The 23,360-nt window shown below is 46.3% G+C and overlaps 1 protein-coding gene across 2 annotated transcripts in view; it reads left to right on the top strand.

The window, feature by feature from the left end:
- The window catches only part of LOC110487786 (glutamate receptor 3), a 292,170-nt gene extending 277,864 nt beyond the window's left edge, over positions 1–14,306 (top strand). Inside the window, exons 14-16 of one of the 2 annotated variants that reach the window (XM_036943366.2) lie at positions 9,735–9,849; positions 11,380–11,627; positions 12,483–12,847. In XM_036943366.2, coding sequence (XP_036799261.2) covers positions 9,735–9,849; positions 11,380–11,625 — 361 coding nt within the window. In that variant the 3' untranslated portion in view covers positions 11,626–11,627; positions 12,483–12,847. Of the gene's footprint in view, positions 1–9,734; positions 9,850–11,379; positions 11,628–12,482 lie in introns of both variants that reach the window. The other variant, XM_036943367.2, reaches the window with a different exon arrangement.
- The last annotated feature ends 9,054 nt before the right edge of the window (positions 14,307–23,360 follow it).

The following is a 23,360-nucleotide window of genomic DNA, read 5'->3' as shown; positions in this document are numbered from 1 at the left end:
GAGTAGAGCACTACCAGTCTGTTTCTATAGGGGCTGAAGAGGAGGGCACCACCAGTCTGTTTCTATAGGGGCTGTAGAGGAGGGCACCACCAGTCTATTTCTATAGGGACTATATAGAGCACCACCAGTCTGTTTCTATAGGGGCTGTAGAGTAGAGCACCACCAGTCTGTTTCTATAGGGGATGTAGAGTAGAGCACCACCAGTCTGTTTCTATAGGGGATGTATAGTAGGGCACCACCAGTCTGTTTCTATAGGGGATGTACAGTAGAGCACCACCAGTCTGTTTCTATAGGGGATGTATAGTAGGGCACCACCAGTCCGTTTCTATAGGGGCTGAAGAGGAGGGCACCACCAGTCTGTTTCTATAGGGGCTGTAGAGGAGGGCACCACCAGTCTGTTCCTATAGGGGCTGAAGAGGAGGGCACCACCAGTCTGTTTCTATAGGGGCTGAGGAGGAAGGCACCACCAGTCTGTTTCTATAGGGGCTGAAGAGGAGGCCACCACCAGTCTGTTTCTATAGGGGCTGAAGAGGAGGGCACCACCAGTCTGTTTCTATAGGGGAAGTAGAGTAGGGCACCACCAGTCTGTTTCTATAGGGGCTGAAGAGGAGGGCACCACCAGTCTGTTTCTATAGGGGCTGAGGAGGAGGGCACCACCAGTCTGTTTATATAGGGGCTGAGGAGGAGGGCACCACCAGTCTGTTTCTATAGGGACTATATAGAGCACCACCAGTCTGTTTCTATAGGGGCTGCAGAGTAGAGCACCACCAGTCTGTTTCTATATGGGATGTAGAGTAGAGCACCACCAGTCTGTTTCTATAGGGGATGTAGAGTAGGGCACCACCAGTCTGTTTCTATAGGGGATGTAGAGTAGAGCACCACCAGTCTGTTTCTATAGGGGATGTAGAGTAGGGCACCACCAGTCTGTTTCTATAGGGGATGTAGAGAAGAGCACCACCAGTCTGTTTCTATAGGGGATGTAGAGTAGAGCACCACCAGTCTGTTTCTATAGGGGCAGAAGAGGAGGGCACCACCAGTCTGTTTCTATAGGGGCTGTAGAGTAGAGCACCACTACTCTGTTTCTATAGTGGCTGTAGAGTAGTGCACCACCAGTCTGTTTCTATGGGGGCTGAAGAGGAGGGCACCACCAGTCTGTTTCTATAGGGGCTGAGGAGGAGGGCACCACCAGTCTGTTTCTATAGGGGCTGAAGAGGAGGGCACCACCAGTCTGTTTCTATAGGGGCTGAAGAGGAGGGCACCGCCAGTCTGTTTCTATAGGGGAAGTAGAGTAGGGCACCACCAGTCTGTTTCTATAGGGGATGTAGAGTAGGGCACCACCAGTCTGTTTCTATACGGGATGTAGAGTAGAGCACCACCAGTCTGTTTCTATAGGGGCTGAAGAGGAGGGCACCACCAGTCTGTTTCTATAGGGGATGTAGAGTAGAGCACTACCAGTCTGTTTCTATAGGGGCTGAAGAGGAGGGCACCACCAGTCTGTTTCTATAGGGGCTGTATAGGAGGGCACCACCAGTCTGTTTCTATAGGGACTATATAGAGCACCACCAGTCTGTTTCTATAGGGGCTGTAGAGTAGAGCACCACCAGTCTGTTTCTATAGGGGATGTAGAGTAGAGCACCACCAGTCTGTTTCTATAGGGGATGTATAGTAGGGCACCACCAGTCTGTTTCTATAGGGGATGTAGAGTAGAGCACCACCAGTCTGTTTCTATAGGGGATGTATAGTAGGGCACCACCAGTCCGTTTCTATAGGGGCTGAAGAGGAGGGCACCACCAGTCTGTTTCTATAGGGGCTGTAGAGGAGGGCACCACCAGTCTGTTCCTATAGGGGCTGAAGAGGAGGGCACCACCAGTCTGTTTCTATAGGGGCTGAGGAGGAAGGCACCACCAGTCTGTTTCTATAGGGGCTGAAGAGGAGGGCACCACCAGTCTGTTTCTATAGGGGAAGTAGAGTAGGGCACCACCAGTCTGTTTCTATAGGGGCTGAAGAGGAGGGCACCACCAGTCTGTTTCTATAGGGGCTGAGGAGGAGGGCACCACCAGTCTGTTTCTATAGGGGCTGAGGAGGAGGGCACCACCAGTCTGTTTCTATAGGGAAAATATAGAGCACCACCAGTCTGTTTCTATAGGGGCTGCAGAGTAGAGCACCACCAGTCTGTTTCTATAGGGGATGTAGAGTAGAGAACCACCAGTCTGTTTCTATAGGGGATGTAGAGTAGGGCACCACCAGTCTGTTTCTATAGGGAATGTAGAGTAGAGCACCACCAGTCTGTTCCTATAGGAGCTGAAGAGGAGGGCACCACCAGTCTGTTTCTATAGGGGCTGTAGATTAGAGCACCACCAGTCTGTTTCTATAGGGGATGTAGAGAAGGGCACCACCAGTCTGTTTCTATAGGGAAAGTAGAGTAGAGCACCACCAGTCTGTTTCTATAGGGGCTGAAGAGGAGGGCACCACCAGTCTGTTTCTATAGGGGATGTAGAGTAGATCACCACCAGTCTGTTTCTATAGGGGATGTAGAGTAGGGCACCACCAGTCTGTTTCTATAGGGGATGTAGAGTAGAGCACCACCAGTCTGTTTCTATAGGGGCTGAAGAGGAGGGCACCACCAGTCTGTTTCTATAGGGGCTGTAGAGTAGAGCACCACCAGTCTGTTTCTATAGGGGCTGTATAGTAGGGCACCACCAGTCTGTTTCTATAGGGGATGTAGAGTAAGAGCACCACCAGTCTGTTTCTATAGGGGCTGAAGAGGAGGGCACCACCAGTCTGTTCCTATAGGGGCTGAAGAGGAGGGCACCACCAGTCTGTTTCTATAGGGGCTGAGAAGGAGGGCACCACCAGTCTGTTTCTATAGGGGCTGAAGAGGAGGGCACCACCAGTCTGTTCCTATAGGGGCTGAAGAGGAGGGCACCACCAGTCTGTTTCTATAGGGGCTGTAGAGTAGGGCACCACCAGTCTGTTTCTATAGGGGATGTAGAGTAGAGCACCACCAGTCTGTTTCTATAGGGGATGTAGAGTAGGGCACCACCAGTCTGTTTCTATAGGGGATGTAGAGTAGAGCACCACCAGTCTGTTTCTATAGGGGCTGAAGAGGAGGGCACCACCAGTCTGTTTCTATAGGGGCTGAAGAGGAGGGCACCACCAGTCTGTTTCTATAGGTGCTGAAGAGGAGGGCACCACCAGTCTGTTCCTATAGGGGCTGAAGAGGAGGGCACCACAAGTCTGTTTCTATAGGGGCTGAGGAGGAGGGCACCACCAGTCTGTTTCTATAGGGACTATATAGAGCACCACCAGTCTGTTTCTATAGGGGCTGCAGAGTAGAGCACCACCAGTCTGTTTCTATAGGGGCTGTAGAGGAGGGCACCACCAGTCTGTTCCTATAGGGGCTGAAGAGGAGGGCACCACCAGTCTGTTTCTATAGGGGCTGAGGAGGAGGGCACCACCAGTCTGTTTCTATAGGGGCTGAAGAGGAGGGCACCACCAGTCTGTTCCTATAGGGGCTGAAGAGGAGGGCACCACCAGTCTGTTTCTATAGGGGCTGTAGAGTAGGGCACCACCAGTCTGTTTCTATAGGGGATGTAGAGTAGAGCACCACCAGTCTGTTTCTATAGGGGATGTAGAGTAGGGCACCACCAGTCTGTTTCTTTAGGGGATGTAGAGTAGAGCACCACCAGTCTGTTTCTATAGGGGCTGAAGAGGAGGGCACCACCAGTCTGTTTCTATAGGGGCTGTAGAGTAGAGCACCACCACTCTGTTTCTATAGTGGCTGTAGAGTAGTGCACCACCAGTCTGTTTCTATGGGGGCTGAAGAGGAGGGCACCACCAGTCTGTTTCTATAGGGGCTGAGGAGGAGGGCACCACCAGTCTGTTTCTATAGGGGCTGAAGAGGAGGGCACCACTAGTCTGTTTCTATAGGGGCTGAAGAGGAGGGCACCACCAGTCTGTTTCTATAGGGGATGTAGAGTAGAGCACCACCAGTCTGTTTCTATAGGGGCTGAAGAGGAGGGCACCACCAGTCTGTTTATATATGGGCTGTAGAGTAGAGCACCACCACTCTAATTCTATAGTGGCTGTAGAGTGGTGCACCACCAGTCTGTTTCTATAGGGGCTGAAGAGGAGGGCACCACCAGTCTGTTTCTATAGGGGCTGAGGAGGAGGGCACCACCAGTGTGTTTCTATAGGGGCTGAAGAGGAGGGCACCACCAGTCTGTTTCTATAGGGGCTGAAGAGGAGGGCACCACCAGTCTGTTCCTATAGGGGCTGAAGAGGAGGGCACCACAAGTCTGTTTCTATAGGGGCTGAGGAGGAGGGCACCACCAGTCTGTTTCTATAGGGGCTGCAGAGTAGAGCACCACCAGTCTGTTTCTATAGGGGATGTAGAGTAGAGCACCACCAGTCTGTTTCTATAGGGGATGTAGAGTAGGGCACCACCAGTCTGTTTCTATAGGGGATGTAGAGTAGAGCACCACCAGTCTGTTCCTATAGGGGCTGAAGAGGAGGGCACCACCAGTCTGTTTCTATAGGGGCTGTAGAGTAGAGCACCACCAGTCTGTTTCTATAGGGGATGTATAGTAGGGCACCACCAGTCTGTTTCTATAGGGGATGTAGAGTAAGAGCACCACCAGTCTGTTTCTATAGGGGCTGAAGAGGAGGGCACCACTAGTCTGTTTCTATAGGGGCTGTAGAGGAGGGCACCACCAGTCTGTTCCTATATGGGCTGAAGAGGAGGGCACCACCAGTCTGTTTCTATAGGGGCTGAGGAGGAGGGCACCACCAGTCTGTTTCTATAGGGGCTGAAGAGGAGGGCACCACCAGTCTGTTCCTATAGGGGCTGTAGAGTAGGGCACCACCAGTCTGTTTCTATAGGGGATGTAGAGTAGAGCACCACCAGTCTGTTTCTATAGGGGCTGTAGAGTAGAGCACCACCACTCTGTTTCTATAGGGGCTGAAGAGGAGGGCACCACCAGTCTGTTTCTATAGGGGCTGAAGAGGAGGGCACCACCAGTCTGTTTATATATGGGCTGTAGAGTAGAGCACCACCACTCTAATTCTATAGTGGCTGTAGAGTGGTGCACCACCAGTCTGTTTCTATAGGGGCTGAAGAGGAGGGCACCACCAGTCTGTTTCTATAGGGGCTGAGGAGGAGGGCACCACCAGTGTGTTTCTATAGGGGCTGAAGAGGAGGGCACCACCAGTCTGTTTCTATAGGGGCTGAAGAGGAGGGCACCACCAGTCTGTTCCTATAGGGGCTGAAGAGGAGGGCACCACAAGTCTGTTTCTATAGGGGCTGAGGAGGAGGGCACCACCAGTCTGTTTCTATAGGGGCTGCAGAGTAGAGCACCACCAGTCTGTTTCTATAGGGGATGTAGAGTAGAGCACCACCAGTCTGTTTCTATAGGGGATGTAGAGTAGGGCACCACCAGTCTGTTTCTATAGGGGATGTAGAGTAGAGCACCACCAGTCTGTTCCTATAGGGGCTGAAGAGGAGGGCACCACCAGTCTGTTTCTATAGGGGCTGTAGAGTAGAGCACCACCAGTCTGTTTCTATAGGGGATGTATAGTAGGGCACCACCAGTCTGTTTCTATAGGGGATGTAGAGTAAGAGCACCACCAGTCTGTTTCTATAGGGGCTGAAGAGGAGGGCACCACTAGTCTGTTTCTATAGGGGCTGTAGAGGAGGGCACCACCAGTCTGTTCCTATATGGGCTGAAGAGGAGGGCACCACCAGTCTGTTTCTATAGGGGCTGAGGAGGAGGGCACCACCAGTCTGTTTCTATAGGGGCTGAAGAGGAGGGCACCACCAGTCTGTTCCTATAGGGGCTGTAGAGTAGGGCACCACCAGTCTGTTTCTATAGGGGATGTAGAGTAGAGCACCACCAGTCTGTTTCTATAGGGGCTGTAGAGTAGAGCACCACCACTCTGTTTCTATAGTGGCTGTAGAGTAGTGCACCACCAGTCTGTTTCTATGGGGGCTGAAGAGGAGGGCACCACCAGTCTGTTTCTATAGGGGCTGAGGAGGAGGGCACCACCAGTCTGTTTCTATAGGGGCTGAAGAGGAGGGCACCACCAGTCTGTTTCTATAGGGGCTGAAGAGGAGGGCACCACCAATCTGTTTCTATAGGGGAAGTAGAGTAGGGCACCACCAGTCTGTTTCTATAGGGGCTGAAGAGGAGGGCACCACCAGTCTGTTCCTATAGGGGCTGAAGAGGAGGGCACCAACAGTCTGTTTCTATAGGGGCTGAGGAGGAGGGCACCACCAGTCATTTTCTATAGGGGCTGAAGAGGAGGGCACCACCAGTCTGTTTCTATAGGGGCTGAAGAGGAGGGCACCACCAGTCTGTTTCTAAAGGGACTATATAGAGCACCACCAGTCTGTTTCTATAGGGGCTGTAGAGTAGAGCAACACCAGTCTGTTTCTATAGGGGCTGAAGAGGAGGGCACCACCAGTCTGTTTCTATATGGGATGTAGAGTAGAGCACCACCAGTCTGTTTCTATAGGGGCTGAAGAGGAGGGCACCACCAGTCTGTTTCTATAGGGGCTGAGGAGGAGGGCACCACCAGTCTGTTTCTATGGGGGCTGAAGAGGAGGGCACCACCAGTCTGTTTCTATAGGGGCTGAGGAGGAGGGCACCACCAGTCTGTTTCTATAGGGGCTGAAGAGGAGGGCACCACCAGTCTGTTTCTATAGGGGCTGAGGAGGAGGGCACCACCAGTCTGTTTCTATAGGGGCTGAAGAGGAGGGCACCACCAGTCTGTTTCTATAGGGGCTGAAGAGGAGGGCACCACCAGTCTGTTTCTATAGGGGAAGTAGAGTAGGGCACCACCAGTCTGTTTCTATAGGGGCTGAAGAGGAGGGCACCACCAGTCTGTACCTATAGGGGCTGAAGAGGAGGGCACCACCAGTCTGTTTCTATAGGGGCTGAGGAGGAGGGCACCACCAGTCATTTTCTATAGGGGCTGAAGAGGAGGGCACCACCAGTCTGTTTCTATAGGGGCTGAAGAGGAGGGCACCACCAGTCTGTCTCTAAAGGGACTATATAGAGCACCACCAGTCTGTTTCTATAGGGGCTGTAGAGTAGAGCACCACCAGTCTGTTTCTATAGGGGCTGAAGAGGAGGGCACCACCAGTCTGTTTCTATAGGGGATGTAGAGTAGAGCACCACCAGTCTTTTTCTATTTGGGATGTAGAGTAGAGCACCACCAGTCTGTTTTTATAGGGGCTGAAGAGGAGGGCACCACCAGTCTGTTTCTATAGGGGATGTAGAGTAGGGCACCACCAGCCTGTTTCTATAGGGGATGTAGAGAAGGGCACCACCAGTCTGTTTCTATAGGGGATGTAGAGGAGGGCACCACCAGTCTGTTTCTATAGGGACTATATAGAGCACCACCAGTCTGTTTCTATAGGGACTATATAGAGCACCACCAGTCTGTTTCTATTTGGGATGTAGAGTAGAGCACCACCAGTCTGTTTCTATAGGGGCTGAAGAGGAGGGCACCACCAGTCTGTTTCTATAGGGGATGTAGAGTAGGGCACCACCAGCCTGTTTCTATAGGGGCTGTAGAGTAGTGCACCACCAGTCTGTTTCTATAGGGGCTGAAGAGGAGGGCACCACCAGTCTGTTTCTATAGGGGCTGTAGAGTAGAGCACCACCAGTCTGTTTCTATAGGGGATGTAGAGTAGAGCACAACCAGTCTGTTTCTATAGGGGCTGAAGAGGAGGACACCACCAGTCTGTTTCTATAGGTGATGTAGAGTAGAGCACCACCCGTCTGTTTCTATAGGGGCTGTAGAGTAGAGCACCACCAGTCTGTTCCTATAGGGGCTGAAGAGTAGAGCACCACCAGTCTGTTTCTATAGGGGATGTAGAGTAGGGCACCACCAGTCTGTTTCTATAGGGGCTGTAGAGTAGAGCACCACCAGTCTGTTCCTATAGGGGCTGAAGAGTAGAGCACCACCAGTCTGTTTCTATAGGGGATGTAGAGTAGGGCACCACCAGTCTGTTTCTATAGGGACTATATAGAGCACCACCAGTCTGTTTCTATAGGGGCTGAAGAGGAGGGCACCACCAGTCTGTTCCTATAGGGGCTGAAGAGTAGAGCACCACCAGTCTGTTTCTATAGGGGATGTAGAGTAGGGCACCACCAGTCTGTTTCTATAGGGACTATATAGAGCACCACCAGTCTGTTTCTATAGGGGATGTAGAGTAGAGCACCACCAGTCTGTTTCTATAGGGGATGTAGAGTAGGACACCACCAGTCTGTTTCTATAGGGACTATATAGAGCACCACCAGTCTGTTTCTATAGGGGCTGAAGAGGAGGGCACCACCAGTCTGTTTCTATAGGGGATGTAGAGTCGAGCACCACCAGTCTGTTTCTATAGGGGCTGAAGAGGAGGGCACCACCAGTCTGTTTCTATAGGGGATGTAGAGTAGAGCACCACCAGTCTGTTTCTATAGGGGATGTAGAGTAGAGCACCACCAGTCTGTTTCTATAGAGACTGCATAGACCACCACCAGTCCGTTTCTATAGGGGATGTAGAGTAGACCACCACCAGTCTGTTTCTATAGGGGCTGAAGAGGAGGGCACCACCAGTCTGTTTCTATAGGGTCTATACAGAACATCACCAGTCTATTTCTATAGGGTATATACAGAACATCACCAGTCTGTTTCTATAGCGACTATATAGAGCATGAACAGTCTTCCTTATTATGCATCATTATGCATCATTATTTATTTGTTCACTCCACACATAGCATCATAGCATCATTGCATAATAGCATCATAGCATCATAGCATCATAGCATCATAGCATCATAGCTTAATTTAAAATATATATGTATTGGAACATACCTTTGCACAGTTAATGGCACTATGTCAGTTGTAAGGCAGTGAGAACATCCTAAATAAACGTTGCCAATTACTTATCAGTTTCTTCTTCTGAAACCATATTACAGAGAGAAACCACATGTATTATTCCCCTGATGTGCCAAAGCTGAGCTTAAACACCGGTAATAAAACTGTAGCTTGGTTCTGTTGACAGTAATCCCCCTTCTAAGCGGATATAGTAAAGCCTATATCCACCACGCTTTCCCCACCAATAAACAGCACCGCTTCTCATGAGAAGGTTCATGTCAAACACCTTTTGCTTTATTCACTTTTTTAATGCTGATTTTCATGTCAGAATACATGACATTATTAGTGTCCTGAGATTCAAAGTTGAGTTCAAAGTCTTTGCCACCAAATCTCAGAGCCAACTTGTGATGTTGCAGTAGGAGGTGTCCAAGCCTCTGTTTCTACCGACGGGGAAGATATCGGGTCAACAGTTGTCTTGTAGTCCTTTACTGCTACTGTTAGTCAAGAGAAGGTTCTAGTTGGATCAAACTTGTTAAGTGCTGGTCAGACATCTACCCTGCTGTGCCCACAAACAAATACCTTCCTCAGCTTTAGATAATCTCAGACCAGCGGAGTGTACAGTCAGTACCTGCTCGTCCTGTTACCAGCGTCTGCCGATTACTCGAAGCGATAGGAGCAGGCCCTGGCCCTAGACTAGGGCTGGTCAATGACGACAAGGTAATAGACTAGAATGCCTGTTCTCTGTGATGTGACAACGGCCAGGAGTCCTGCTCGATCGCTTTGTAATGACATAATGTAAGCTATGAAGTTATGAATAACATAAAATAACATAATATGATGTTATTTATGTTATTTCCCACGTGAAGAACTCCTGTAAACCTTGCCGTATTGAAACTCAGTGAACAAGGCATCTTAGACAAGCTGAAAAACAAATGGTGGTACGATAAGGGTGAATGTGGAACCAAGGACTCTGGAAGTAAGGTCAGTCTCCGCAGGTCTTCTGTGCTGATTCCCAGTGTTCATATGAACAAATACTAAACTACACTAAAACATCTAGATTAGCTATACTGTCTATCCCTTTACCTCCTAGTATGTTATTTATTCATACAAGCAACATTCTGCCACATACATGTAACAAAAATGGAGAAGTGGCTCAAATCCATAATGCACTATTTCCCCAATTCTAATCACATCCCAAAAATATTTTGTCATTTTTTTGGGGGGGGCTAATGTTAATGTTAAAGTCATTTTTATAGAAATAGGTAATGATTTTTTTTCCCCCACACAAACTGTAATGGTAAATTACATTAGGATATGCTTGGGGAAATTGTAAATTGTGTAAAATAATCAAACGCCATCATTGAATAGTTGTTGACTAGCTGTTGACATTAAGTGTTATTTTTTGCTCATTTTCACACTTTACATTCATGATATTCTTACCATTATGCTGCTGTTTCTATTTACTAAAACTTTTAATTAAAATTTGATTTATCTGTGTTGTTACTAGGTTGCATGGAAATGTATCTATTGGGTTCTTTAGCTTCCTGTTTTGGGGTGAACAAACACAGTGTTCTTGTTGTGAGCGACTGCTTCCAATTAACTTCCGTAAGATGTTACAGCACCGTGGGGTGTTTTTCAGCTTTTTGTCTGATCAAGGAGTTGCAATGAAGAGATCTTGTTGTTTCCACCCCACATGAAGTCTAAGAACGTAATAAACCTCTTATTTAACCCTCTGAGACCATAGCCAGGCTAATGAACTAACAGATCTATTTTCCACAGATATAGACTCTCAGTCAAACCTCAAAGGGTTAAACTGCAAATGGTAAAACTCTCATGAACAAATTTTCAATCAACATGTTTGGGAAATAAGCAGCAGCAGAATGGTTTGAATCCGTTCGTAAAATGGCTTTGGGGATTGTTTTGATGTCAGAGAGATTTGACTACACAGTATCACAGTGTACCAAGACATTTTTTTTTTTTCAGGACAGGGCTTGAAATGTTGACCTGTGAGTTACTGACCGCAGCTTCCTTATATGGAAGAAGGCCTGTAGAATAGGGGAAGCTCTACATTCACCTAGATCAAACTAAAGAGGTGACTCGTCTCTCCTTCATCGGAGAATGGTCTGACTATGGTGTTCAGATGTTCCTCACAACTTCTTGCACCACTATAGGAAAACCAGTCCAGACCTCTTCTAGAGTCAACCTCAGCCATCCTTTACTTTTGTCAACCTTCTGTTGCTATTAGCCTCTGGAGTCTGTAGTATGATCTGCCATTGGTTAGCATCAGAAACATTTCAATCTCAGAGAGAGAGTTTGTAGAAGGGGTCTGATAATAGAGTATCCATGTGAGTTACCAAGTGTTAGGTATTCGACTGTTATTTCAACAAGACTGTAAGGATCAATTGGAGGACTATAGATACTTTGCTTTAGAGCCATACTGGTAGGCTGCACTGTTCTCTACAGAACTCTCTCCACCACAAACCCTCTAACTATGTTCTTCACCTTCCCCAGGACAAGACAAGTGCTCTCAGCCTGAGCAATGTGGCTGGAGTCTTCTATATTCTGGTTGGAGGGCTGGGGCTGGCCATGATGGTGGCTCTGATTGAGTTCTGTTACAAATCGCGTGCAGAAACCAAACGGCTCAAACTAGCAAAGAATGCTGAGAAATTGAAGCCAGCTCCCCCGACCAACCCACAGAACTTTGCCACGTACAGAGAAGGCTACAACGTGTATGGGACAGAGAGCGTTAAGATCTAAGGGTAATGACGACGCTGCTCTCTTCCTGATTCTGTCTCTGTGACATCATTTTGTTTCTTCTGGTGGTGTCGTTGGTGTTGAATGATTCATTTATTTGTTTGTGTTTTTGTCAAGCTGTTGGTGTGATTCCGTAACACTTTATCACTCTTGACTTGGACATACCCACAACAGACAACCCAACATTACATTTACAATTCCCGAACACTCTTACAGATTTGACATTGCTATATACTGTGTATGACTACAGGTAAATCATTTTGCTGTCCGCCTAAGTGTTTTTTCGGGTCAAATATGAATACTAATACTAATATTTCTTTACACCGTCAAGATGGGGGCCTCTAAATTATTTATAAATTCAGCCGCCCCAACTGGCAGGCCTTGCCCCCTTCCACACCCCCTGCCTCGCCCACCACCTAAGCCCCTTTTTTTATCCAGAAAAAAAATTGAAATCTGCATTATCAGCATATCTCGTAAACACTCACACTTTATTGAGCTTAATGTTTCAGTTTACTCAGTAGAATGTCCTAGCGGCATCTGCGAATCGTTAATAGCTAAGCTAATGTCCCAAGTAATACTGGCACACATCATGACTCAACCGTTCCAACCTAATGATACATCTCATCTCATCCACCATTTAACAGACCTATCACCCATGTGTCACTGTGTGAGACTTTCAAATTGCATTTCATTGATTCCTCACGTCCTCTCGCCTCAAAACTAATCGAATGAGAAGGTCAGAGGGGAGGGACCACTGACTTCTCATCCAATTGGTTTTGAGAAGGAGGCAAGGAGAGAGGACGCGAGGAATCAAGTAAATGCAATTGATATTATCCCTGTACTTCCTTCCTGTTAAACAGGTATCATACACGTCAGCTAGACCAGGTACCTTACCAACGACTGTGACTACTGACCCCATGATGAAACAACATGAACACGTCTAGATGGGGGTTTCCTGAACTGCAGCTAAATCCTCTCCTGGCGGAAAATGGCGACGATAATCTGCAATGAAGACATGACAGGACTGGTGACGTGAAGAACTTAAATCGGTTTACTCCAGTGCCTTATGTATGAAACACTCAGAGACTCACAGAATGACTTAGAACAATGCAACTAATCACAACTCACAAACACACAAACAACTAAACAACTAAACAACTAAACAGACAAGTAAACAGAAAGACAGGGTTGTTTTCTGTACATTTATTTGAGATGCTGTAACGAACTAAGAAGACACAAAGAGAGAGAGAGATACCTAAAGCCATCACTTGCAACCCCAAGCACATTTCCAAGTGCCCGTACAGAAAATGAATACGATACTACAGATAATAAATTGTTTTTGTCTGCTAAGGGAATTTGATCCGATTATCCTAATTATTCTTGCAGGCCAGGTTTTTACTGGTTAAATGTGTTTTAAAATACGTTTATTGTAGGCACTGTACAGTAAGTCACTTATTATTAGAAGATAGCTTGTTATATTGCTGTGACCTAGGAATTGTTTTGAACGATGAATCAATTGGTTAAATATGTTGTTGTCCACGACTCTGAGCCCAGGCACTGGTAGTGCATCTGAAATGGCCCCCTATTCCCTATGTAGTGCACTACTTCTGACTAGAGCCTCTGGTCAAAAGTAGTGCACTATATAAGTAATAGGATGTCATTCTGGACGTACACACAGGGACTCTTGAAAGAGATGAATGTGAGATGCAGCATTTGGATGTACACTTCTTAAAACAGACCATCTCACAATCCCAATATACTGCCAACAGGGTTAATTAAAGAATGCAGAGGACTGTCTGAGCAAGTTTCATAGATGAGTACCTCTCGCAGTGTGTTTTATGGTGTGTAGAATACGAAGAGAAAACTCACTCACACGGTGTCGCTCCAAAATAGGCTGTTTGTAAACTGGATGTTCATGTAACCTAAAATCATTCAAGTCTTCTGTACAAGCAACTAAAACCAAACCAGACGGGACATTCAATAGTAGATGAACTGCAATTCAAACAGTAATGGCTTTTTACCTGTAGTTATTATGGATGACCTTGGTATTTATTAACGAATAAGCTGTGGTTTGATGATTTGCTTTCAATTTTAATTTCGTTATTAGTGTTTGGTGAATTTACTTAGAATAATATAAATAATTACAATGAGACCATGGATTACTACAAGGCACTTACGCTTACCACATTTCCCTTTTCTGTTCAAAAGACTGTAACTTCATTAGGATTTAGGAAGACATTTAATCGCCTAAAACCGCGGATAGAAAGTTTAACATAAAAAAAAAATAAAAAAATATTTTTAAAAAATCTTTAAAAGGGAAGAAATGGGAAATAAAACATTTGTAAAGAAAGACACGTGTACATTTATTTAAATTAGATTTATTTATTAAGGCTACACAAGAAAATGATTGGTTTCCGAATGTTTCTAAGAAATTGCATGTAAAATACGTGATGACTTAGTACAAGCTCTTCTAACCGACGTCAGATTCTACAGTAGAAACCATGACAGTTTGTTTTATTTTGTAAGTTCACTTCACACAGAGAGAATTGCCAAGCAGCTTAGTGACTACTACAAGAAGAGTCCGAATCTGCATGTGTGTATATCATCATCATCATCATTAGCGAGGAGCTGTAAAAGACAATTTTCATACATTTTTGTAAATAAACTTGTATAGAAAAAAAAAACATGTTTCTGTGCTTTTAATTGTATGAATGTATGTTTACTTGCACAGCGGAGATTATTCACACACACACACACACATGCACACGCACACGCGCACACACACACACACACACACACACACACACACACACACACGCACACGCACACACGCACACGCACACACACACGCACACAGACACACACACACACACACACACGCACACAGACACACACAAACACACACACACACACACACGCACACGCACACGCACACACACACACACTATTGTTTCATCTTAAAGGAAATGTCCTGTTTTGCAACATACTGTACAAAGCCACATGTGAACTACAGTACCAGTCAAAAGTTCACCCCTCCTCATTCAAGGGTTTTTCTTTATTTGTACTATTTTCTACATTGTAGAATAATAGTGAAGACATCAAAACTATGAAATAACACATATGGAATCATGTAGCATTCAAATCAAAATATATTTTCTATTTTAGATTCTTCATAGTAGCCACCCGTTGCCTTGATGACAGCTTTGCACACTCTCGGCATTCTTTCCACAGGAATGGAAGACCCAGAGTTACCTCTGCTGCAGAGGATAAGTTCATTACAGTTACCAGCCTCAGAAATTGCAGCCCAAATAAATGCATCACAGAGTTCAAGTAACAGACACATGTCAACATCAACTGTTCAGAGGAGTCTGTGTGAATCAGGACTTCGTGGTTGAATTGCTGCAAAGAAACCACTACTAAAGGACACCAATAAGAAGAGACTTGCTTGGGCCAAGAAACACAAACAATGGACATTAGACCTGTTGAAATCTGTCCTTTGGTCTGATGAGTCCAAATGTGAGATTTCTGTATCCAACCCCCGTGTCTTTGTGAGACGCAGAGTAGGTGAACATATGATCTCCGCATGTGTGGTTCAAGGCACACTTAACCAGCAGGGCTACCACAGCATTCTGCATCGATACCCCATCCTATCTGGTTTGGGCTTAGTGGGAATATAATTTGTTTTTCACAAGGACAATGACCCAACACACCTACAGGCTGTGTAAGGGCTATTTGAGCAAAAAGGAGAGTGATGGAGTGCTACATCAGATGACCTGGCCTCCACAATCCCCCAACCTCAACCCAACGGACATGGTTTGGGATGAGTTGGACCGCAGAGTGAAGGAATAGTAGCCAACAAGTGCTCAATCTTTTGGAAAAGCATTCCAGGTGAAGCTGGTTGAGAGAATGCCAAGAGTGTGCAAAGCTGTCATCAAGGCAAAGGGTGGCTTTGAAGAATATAAAATATATTTTGATTTCTTTAACACCTTTTTGCCTATTCCATATGTGTTTTTTCATGGTTTTGATGTCTTCACTACTATTCGTCAACGTAGAAAATAGTGAAAAAATAAAGAAAAACCCTTTAATGAGTAGGTGTGTCCAGATGTTTGACTGGTTCTGTATTTAACTCAGTTCTAGTAGCTTTAAAGCCTTATGAAAAACATGAGAAATGAGAAAAAGTCATTTTATTTAATGGCTGGCTATTGAGCAGTTAGATAGTGTAAGGGTCAGGCCTGGATCAATGTTTCTACAGGACCATCTGCTGCCTCCGACCGTCTCCCATTTAAATTGATTGAGAGTCTCATTGACGTCTTCATTGGCCATCTGAACTCTGTTTTCTCTCCCTCTCTCTCCCTCTCTCCAACCTCTCTCTCTCTCTCTCCCTCACTCCAACCTCTCTCTCTCTCCCTCTGTCCCTCTCTCTCTCCCTCTGTCCCTCTCTCTCTCTCTCCCTCTCTCCCTCTCTCCAACCTCTCTCTCTCTCTCTCCCTCACTCCAACCTCTCTCTCTCTCTCTCTCCCTCTGTCCCTCTCTCTCTCTCTCCCTCTCTCTCTCTCCAACCTCTCTCTTTCTCTCTCCCTCACTCCAACCTCTCTCTCTCTCTCTCCCTCACTCCGACCTCTCTCTATCTCTCTCCCTCTGTCCCCCTCTCTCTCTCTTTCTTTCTCCGTGTCTTCATGAGAAGATACATCTCTTTGTGACAATAATCAATAATTTGTCATTATAACCTGAGGAAACCATTTTAAACCCAGAGCACATGAACCTACAATGGCAAGACAGTGATCAAACATGGTAGCCTGGTTTCTGGCAAGACAGTGATCAAACATGGTAGCCTGGTTTCTGGCAATACAGTGATCAAACATGGTAGCCTGGTTTCTGGCAAGACAGTGATCAAACATGGTAGCCTGGTTTCTGGCAATACAGTGATCAAACATGGTAGCCTGGTTTCTGGCAAGACAGTGATCAAACATGGTAGCCTGGTTTCTGGGATGAGCAGAAAGTAATATTTTTCCAGAGCAGAGAGAAATTATGTTAGAATGCATGTGGATTGATGAGTACATAGTACAAAACTCACCATCAACATGACTACTGATATCATGATGTATCTATAGGCCCTACTGATATCATGATGTATCTATAGGCCCTACTGATATCATGATGTATCTATAGGGCCTACTGGTATCATGATGTATATATAGGTCCTACTGGTATCATGATGTATCTATAGGGCCTACTGGTATCATGATGTATATATAGGTCCTACTGGTATCATGATGTATCTATAGGCCCTACTGATATCATGATGTATCTATAGGCCCTACTGATATCATGATGTATCTATAGGGCCTACTGGTATCATGATGTATATATAGGTCCTACTGGTATCATGATGTATATATAGGTCCTACTGGTATCATGATGTATATATAGGCCTGTGTATAGTAATACACTGTAACATACAGATTACTGATGATATACACATCTCACACATTAGTGAAACGCAAGACATTCCTTCAACAGCATAATGCATGCACACACACACACACACACACACACACACACACACACACACACACACACACACACACACACACACACACACACACACACACACACACACACACACACACACACACACACAGGGCTCGGTTCAATCCGTAGTGCGGAAGCCCCGCGTTCTAGCGCTCGTGAAAGGTCCTTTCTGGTCAAACATACGCAGCGTTTCCCGTGATTGCAGTCCTCCTCAATTGCAGGAACTTTGCCTTTTCTAAAATTCAGATATTCAGCATTACTATTTCATTATTATTTATCTTTCTTTCTCTCTGTGTTGTTGGGATGGGCCCATGAAGCATTTTACTGTTGGTCTGCACCTGTTGTTTTAGAGATACGTGACAATTTGTTTTGTTTTGATTCAGCGCTATGGATTATTCAGCCCATACATTATTCTACACATCTAATGATCGTGGACTTCAGGAAACAGCAGAGGGTGCACCCCCCTATCCACGTCAATGAAACTGCAATGGAGAAGGTGGAAAGCTTTAAGTTCCTCGGCGTACACATCACTGACAAACTGAAATGGTCTACCCACACAGACAGTCTGTTGGAGAAGGTGCAAAAGCGCCTCTTCAACCTCAGGAGGCTGAAGAAATGTGGCTTATCACCGAAAACAAACTTCTACAGATGCACAATTGAGACCATCCTGTTGGGCTGTATCGCCGCCTGGTACGGCAACTGCACTGCCCTCAACCGCAAGGCTCTCCAGAGGGTGGTGCGGTCTGCACAACCCATCACCAGGGGCACACTGCCTGCCCTCCAGTACACCTACAACACCTGATGTCACAGGAGGGCCAAAAAGATTATCAAGGACAACAACCACCCGAGCCACTGACTGTTCACCCCGCTATCATCCAGAAGGTGAGGTCAGTACAGGTGCATCAAAGCAGGGACCGAGAGACTGAGAAACAACTTCTATCTCAAGGCCATCAGAATGTTAAACAGCCATCACTAACACAGAGAGGCTGCTGCCTACATACAGACTTGATATCATTGGCCAGTTTAATAAATGTCTCACTAGTCAATTTAATAATGCCACTTTAATAATGTTTAAAAATCTTACAATACTCATCCCATATGTATATACTGTATTTTATACCATCTACTGCATCTTGCCTATGCCACTCGATCATTGTTCATCCAGATATTTATACTGTGGGGAGAACAAGTATTTGATACACTGCTGATTTTGCAGGTTTTCCTACTTACAAAGCATGTAGAGGTCTGTAATTTGTATCATAGGTACACTTCATCTGTGAGAGACGGAATCTAAAACAAAAATCCAGAAAATCACATTGTATGATTTGTAAGTCATTCATTTGCATTTTATTGCATGACATAAGTATTTGATACATCGGAAAAGCAGAACTTAATATTTGGTACAGAAACCTTTGTTTGCAATTAAAGAGGTCATGCATTTCCTGTAGTTCTTGACCAGGTTTGCACACACTGCAGCAGAGATTTTGGCCCACTCCTCCATACAGACCTTCTCCAGATCCTTCAGGTTTTGGGGCTGTCGCTGGGCAATACGAACTTTCAGCTCCCTCCAAAGATTTTCTATTGGGTTCAGGTCTGGAGACTGGCTAGTCCACTCCAGAACTTTGAGATGGTTCTTTTGGAGCCACTCCTTAGTTGCCCTACCCATCTTCAATGCCACAACCCATCTTCAATGCTCTTACTGAGGGAAGGAGGTTGTTGGCCAAGATCTCGCGATACATGGCGCCATCCATCCTCCCCTCAATACGGTGCAGTCGTCCTGTCCCCTTTGCAGAAAAGCATCCCCAAAGAATGATGTTCCACCTCCATGCTTCACGGTTGGGATGGTGTCCTTGGGGTTGTACTCATCCTTCTTCTTCCTCCAAACACGGTGAGTGGAGTTTAGACCAAAAAGCTGTATTTTTGTCTCATCAGACCACATGACCTTCTCCCATTCCTCCTCTGGATCATCCAGATGGTCATTGACAAACTTCAGATGGGCCTGGACATACGCTGACTTGAGCAGGGGCACCTTGTTTGCGCTGCAGGATTTTAATCCATGATTAGTGTGTTCCCAGCTCTCTTCAGGTCGTTGACCAGGTCCTGCCGTGTAGTTCTGGGCTGATCCCTCACCTTCCTCATGATCATTGATGCCCCACGAGGTTAGTTAAAAATCATACAATGTGATTTTCTGGATTTTTGTTTTAGGTTCCGTCTCTCACAGTTGAAGTGTACCTATGATAAACAATTACAGACCTCTACATGCTTTGTAAGTAGGAGAACCTGCAAAATCGGCAGTGTATCAAATACTTGTTCTCCCCACTGTATGTATATATTCTTATTCCATTCTTTTACTTAGATTTGTGCGTATTAGGTAGTTGTTGTGGAATTGTTAGATTACTTGTTAGAAATTACTGCACGGTCAGAACTAGAAGCACAAGCATTTCGCTACACTCACATTACCATCTGCTAACCATGTGTATGTGATCAATAAAATTAGATTTGATACATTAGGGGACAAGTTGCTGTGTACATTACTCAAACACCATCTTCCTGTGTGCTGTCGTGTGGTAAATAAATTACCAGTTCCAGGCTGACTGGTCTGCACAGTATCTAAACACACACATACACACACATACACACATATACACACTGACTGGCCTGTCCAGTGTCTAAACACACACATACACACATATACACACTGACTGGTCTGTCCAGTGTCTAAACACACACATACACACTGACTGGTCTGTACAGTGTCTAAAAACACACATACACACACATACACACATATACACACTGACTGGTCTGTCCAGTGTCTAAACACACACATACACACTGACTGGTCTGTACAGTGTCTAAACACACACATACACACTGACTGGTCTGTACAGTGTCTAAAAACACACATACACACACATACACACATATACACACTGACTGGTCTATCCAGTGTCTAAACACACACAAACACACACACACACACACACACACTGACTGGTCTGTACAGTGTCTAAACACACACATACACACTGACTGGTCTGCCATGGCTCAAACATCACAACCAAACATGAACTTGGCAGCCGACCAATAGTTCTTTATTTTTCTCTGGATGCAGACAAACAGTATTATTCAGGATGTATAACACACACACACACACACACACACACACACACACACACACACACACACACACACACACACACACACACACACACACACACACACACACACACACACACACACACACACACACACACACACACACACACAGTAGGCTGTCCAGAGTAACAAACCAAGCCAAGGAAATGTTATTGTACTCTCCACAAACTCCTTTTGTCCAAGCATCAAAGGATTTTTTGGGGTGGGGGTGGGGGGGTCCCTTCTTTTCTTTCTTTGGCTGGACTCTTTTTAATCAGAAAAGGAACAAGACAGCGTGGGGAGAGTGATGCTGACAGACAGGAACACTACAGACAGGATGGGGAGAGTGATGCTGACAGACAGGAACACTACAGACAGCATGGGAAGAGTGATGCTGACAGACTTTAACACTACAGACAGCGTGGGGAGAGTGATGCTGACAGACAGGAACACAACAGACAGCATGGGGAGAGTGATGTTAACAGACAGGAACACTACAGACAGCATGGGGAGAGTGATGCTGACAGACAGGAACACTACAGACAGGATGGGGAGAGTGATGCTGACAGACAGGAACACTACAGACAGCATGGGAAGAGTGATGCTGACAGACTTTAACACTACAGACAGCGTGGGGAGAGTGATGCTGACAGACAGGAACACAACAGACAGCATGGGGAAAGTGATGCTGACAGACAGGAATACTACAGACAGGATGGGGAGAGTGATGCTGACAGAGAGGAACACTACAGACAGGTACACTACAGACAGCATAGGGAGAGTGATGCCAACAGACAGGAACACTACAGACAGCATGGGGAGAGTGATGCCAACAGACAGGAACACTACAGACAGGATTGGGATAGTGATGCTGACAGACTTCAACACTACAGACAGGTACACTACAGACAGGAACACTACAGACAGCATGGGGAGAGTGATGCTGACAGACAGGAACACTACAGACAGGATGGGGAGAGTGATGCTGACAGACAGGAACACTACAGACAGCATGGGAAGAGTGATGCTGACAGACTTTAACACTACAGACAGCGTGGGGAGAGTGATGCTGACAGACAGGAACACAACAGACAGCATGGGGAAAGTGATGCTGACAGACAGGAATACTACAGACAGGATGGGGAGAGTGATGCTGACAGATAGGAACACTACAGACAGGTACACTACAGACAGCATAGGGAGAGTGATGCCAACAGACAGGAACACTACAGACAGCATGGGGAGAGTGATGCCAACAGACAGGAACACTACAGACAGGATTGGGATAGTGATGCTGACAGACTTCAACACTACAGACAGGTACACTACAGACAGGAACACTACAGACAGCATGGGGAGAGTGATGCTGACAGACAGGAACACTACAGACAGGATGGGGAGAGTGATGCTGACAGACTTCAACACTACAGACAGGCTGGGGAGAGTGATGCTGACAGACAGGAACACTACAGACAGGATGGGGAGAGTGATGCTGACAGACTTTAACACTACAGACAGGATGGGAAGAGTGATGCTGACAGACAGGAACACTACAGACAGCATGGGAAGAGTGATGCTGACAGACAGGAACACTACAGACAGCATGGGAAGAGTGATGCTGACAGACAGGAACACTACAGACAGGAACACTACAGACAGCATGTGGAGAGTGATGCTGACAGACAGAAACACTACAGACAGCGTGGGGAGAGTGATGCTGACAGACAGGAACACTACAGACAGGATGGGGAGAGTGATGCTGACAGACAGGAACACTACAGACAGGATGGGGAGAGTGATGCTGACAGACAGGAACACTACAGACAGGATGGGAAGAGTGATGCTGACAGACAGGAACACTACAGACAGGATGGGGAGAGTGATGCTGACAGATAGGAACACTACAGGCAGGAACACTACAGACAGCATGGGGAGAGGGATGCTGACAGACAGGAACACTACAGACAGCATGGGGAGAGTGATGCTGACAGACAGGAACACTACAGACAGGATGGGGAGAGTGATGCTGACAGACTTCAGCACTACAGACAGGTACACTACAGACAGGAACACTACAGACAGCATGGGGAGAGTGATGCTGACAGACTTTAACAAAACAGACAGCATGGGGAGAGTGATGCTGACATACTTTAACACTACAGACAGCATGGGTAGAGTGATGCTGTCAGACTGGAACACTACAGACAGCATGGGAAGAGTGATGCTGACAGACAGGAACACTACAGACAGGAACACTACAGACAGCATGGGGAGAGTGATGCTGACAGACAGAAACACTACAGACAGCGTGGGGAGAGTGATGCTGACAGACAGGAACACTACAGACAGGATGGGAAGAGTGATGCTGACAGACAGGAACACTACAGACAGCATGGGAAGAGTGATGCTGACAGACAGGAACACTACAGACAGGATGGGGAGAGTGATGCTGACAGATAGGAACACTACAGGCAGGAACACTACAGACAGCATGGGGAGAGGGATGCTGACAGACAGGAACACTACAGACAGCATGGGGAGAGTGATGCTGACAGACAGGAACACTACAGACAGGATGGGGAGAGTGATGCTGACAGACTTCAACACTACAGACAGGTACACTACAGACAGGAACACAACAGACAGCATGGGGAGAGGGATGCTGACAGACAGGAACACTACAGACAGCATGGGGAGAGTGATGCTGACAGACAGGAACACTACAGACAGGATGGGGAGAGTGATGCTGACAGATAGGAACACTACAGGCAGGAACACTACAGACAGCATGGGGAGAGGGATGCTGACAGACAGGAACACTACAGACAGCATGGGGAGAGTGATGCTGACAGACAGGAACACTACAGACAGGATGGGGAGAGTGATGCTGACAGACTTCAACACTACAGACAGGTACACTACAGACAGGAACACAACAGACAGCATGGGGAGAGGGATGCTGACAGACAGGAACACTACAGGCAGTATGGGGAGAGTGATGCTGACAGACAGGAACACTACAGACAGCATGGGGAGAGTGATGCTGACAGATAGAAACACTACAGGCA

Source organism: Oncorhynchus mykiss, chromosome 14 (genome assembly GCF_057628025.1).
Source record: "Oncorhynchus mykiss isolate SJ-2025 chromosome 14, ASM5762802v1, whole genome shotgun sequence".
Classification (NCBI taxonomy): Eukaryota; Metazoa; Chordata; class Actinopteri; order Salmoniformes; family Salmonidae; genus Oncorhynchus; species Oncorhynchus mykiss.
Note: the sequence above shows the minus strand (reverse complement) of the source record. Positions and strands in the feature narration are given on the sequence as shown.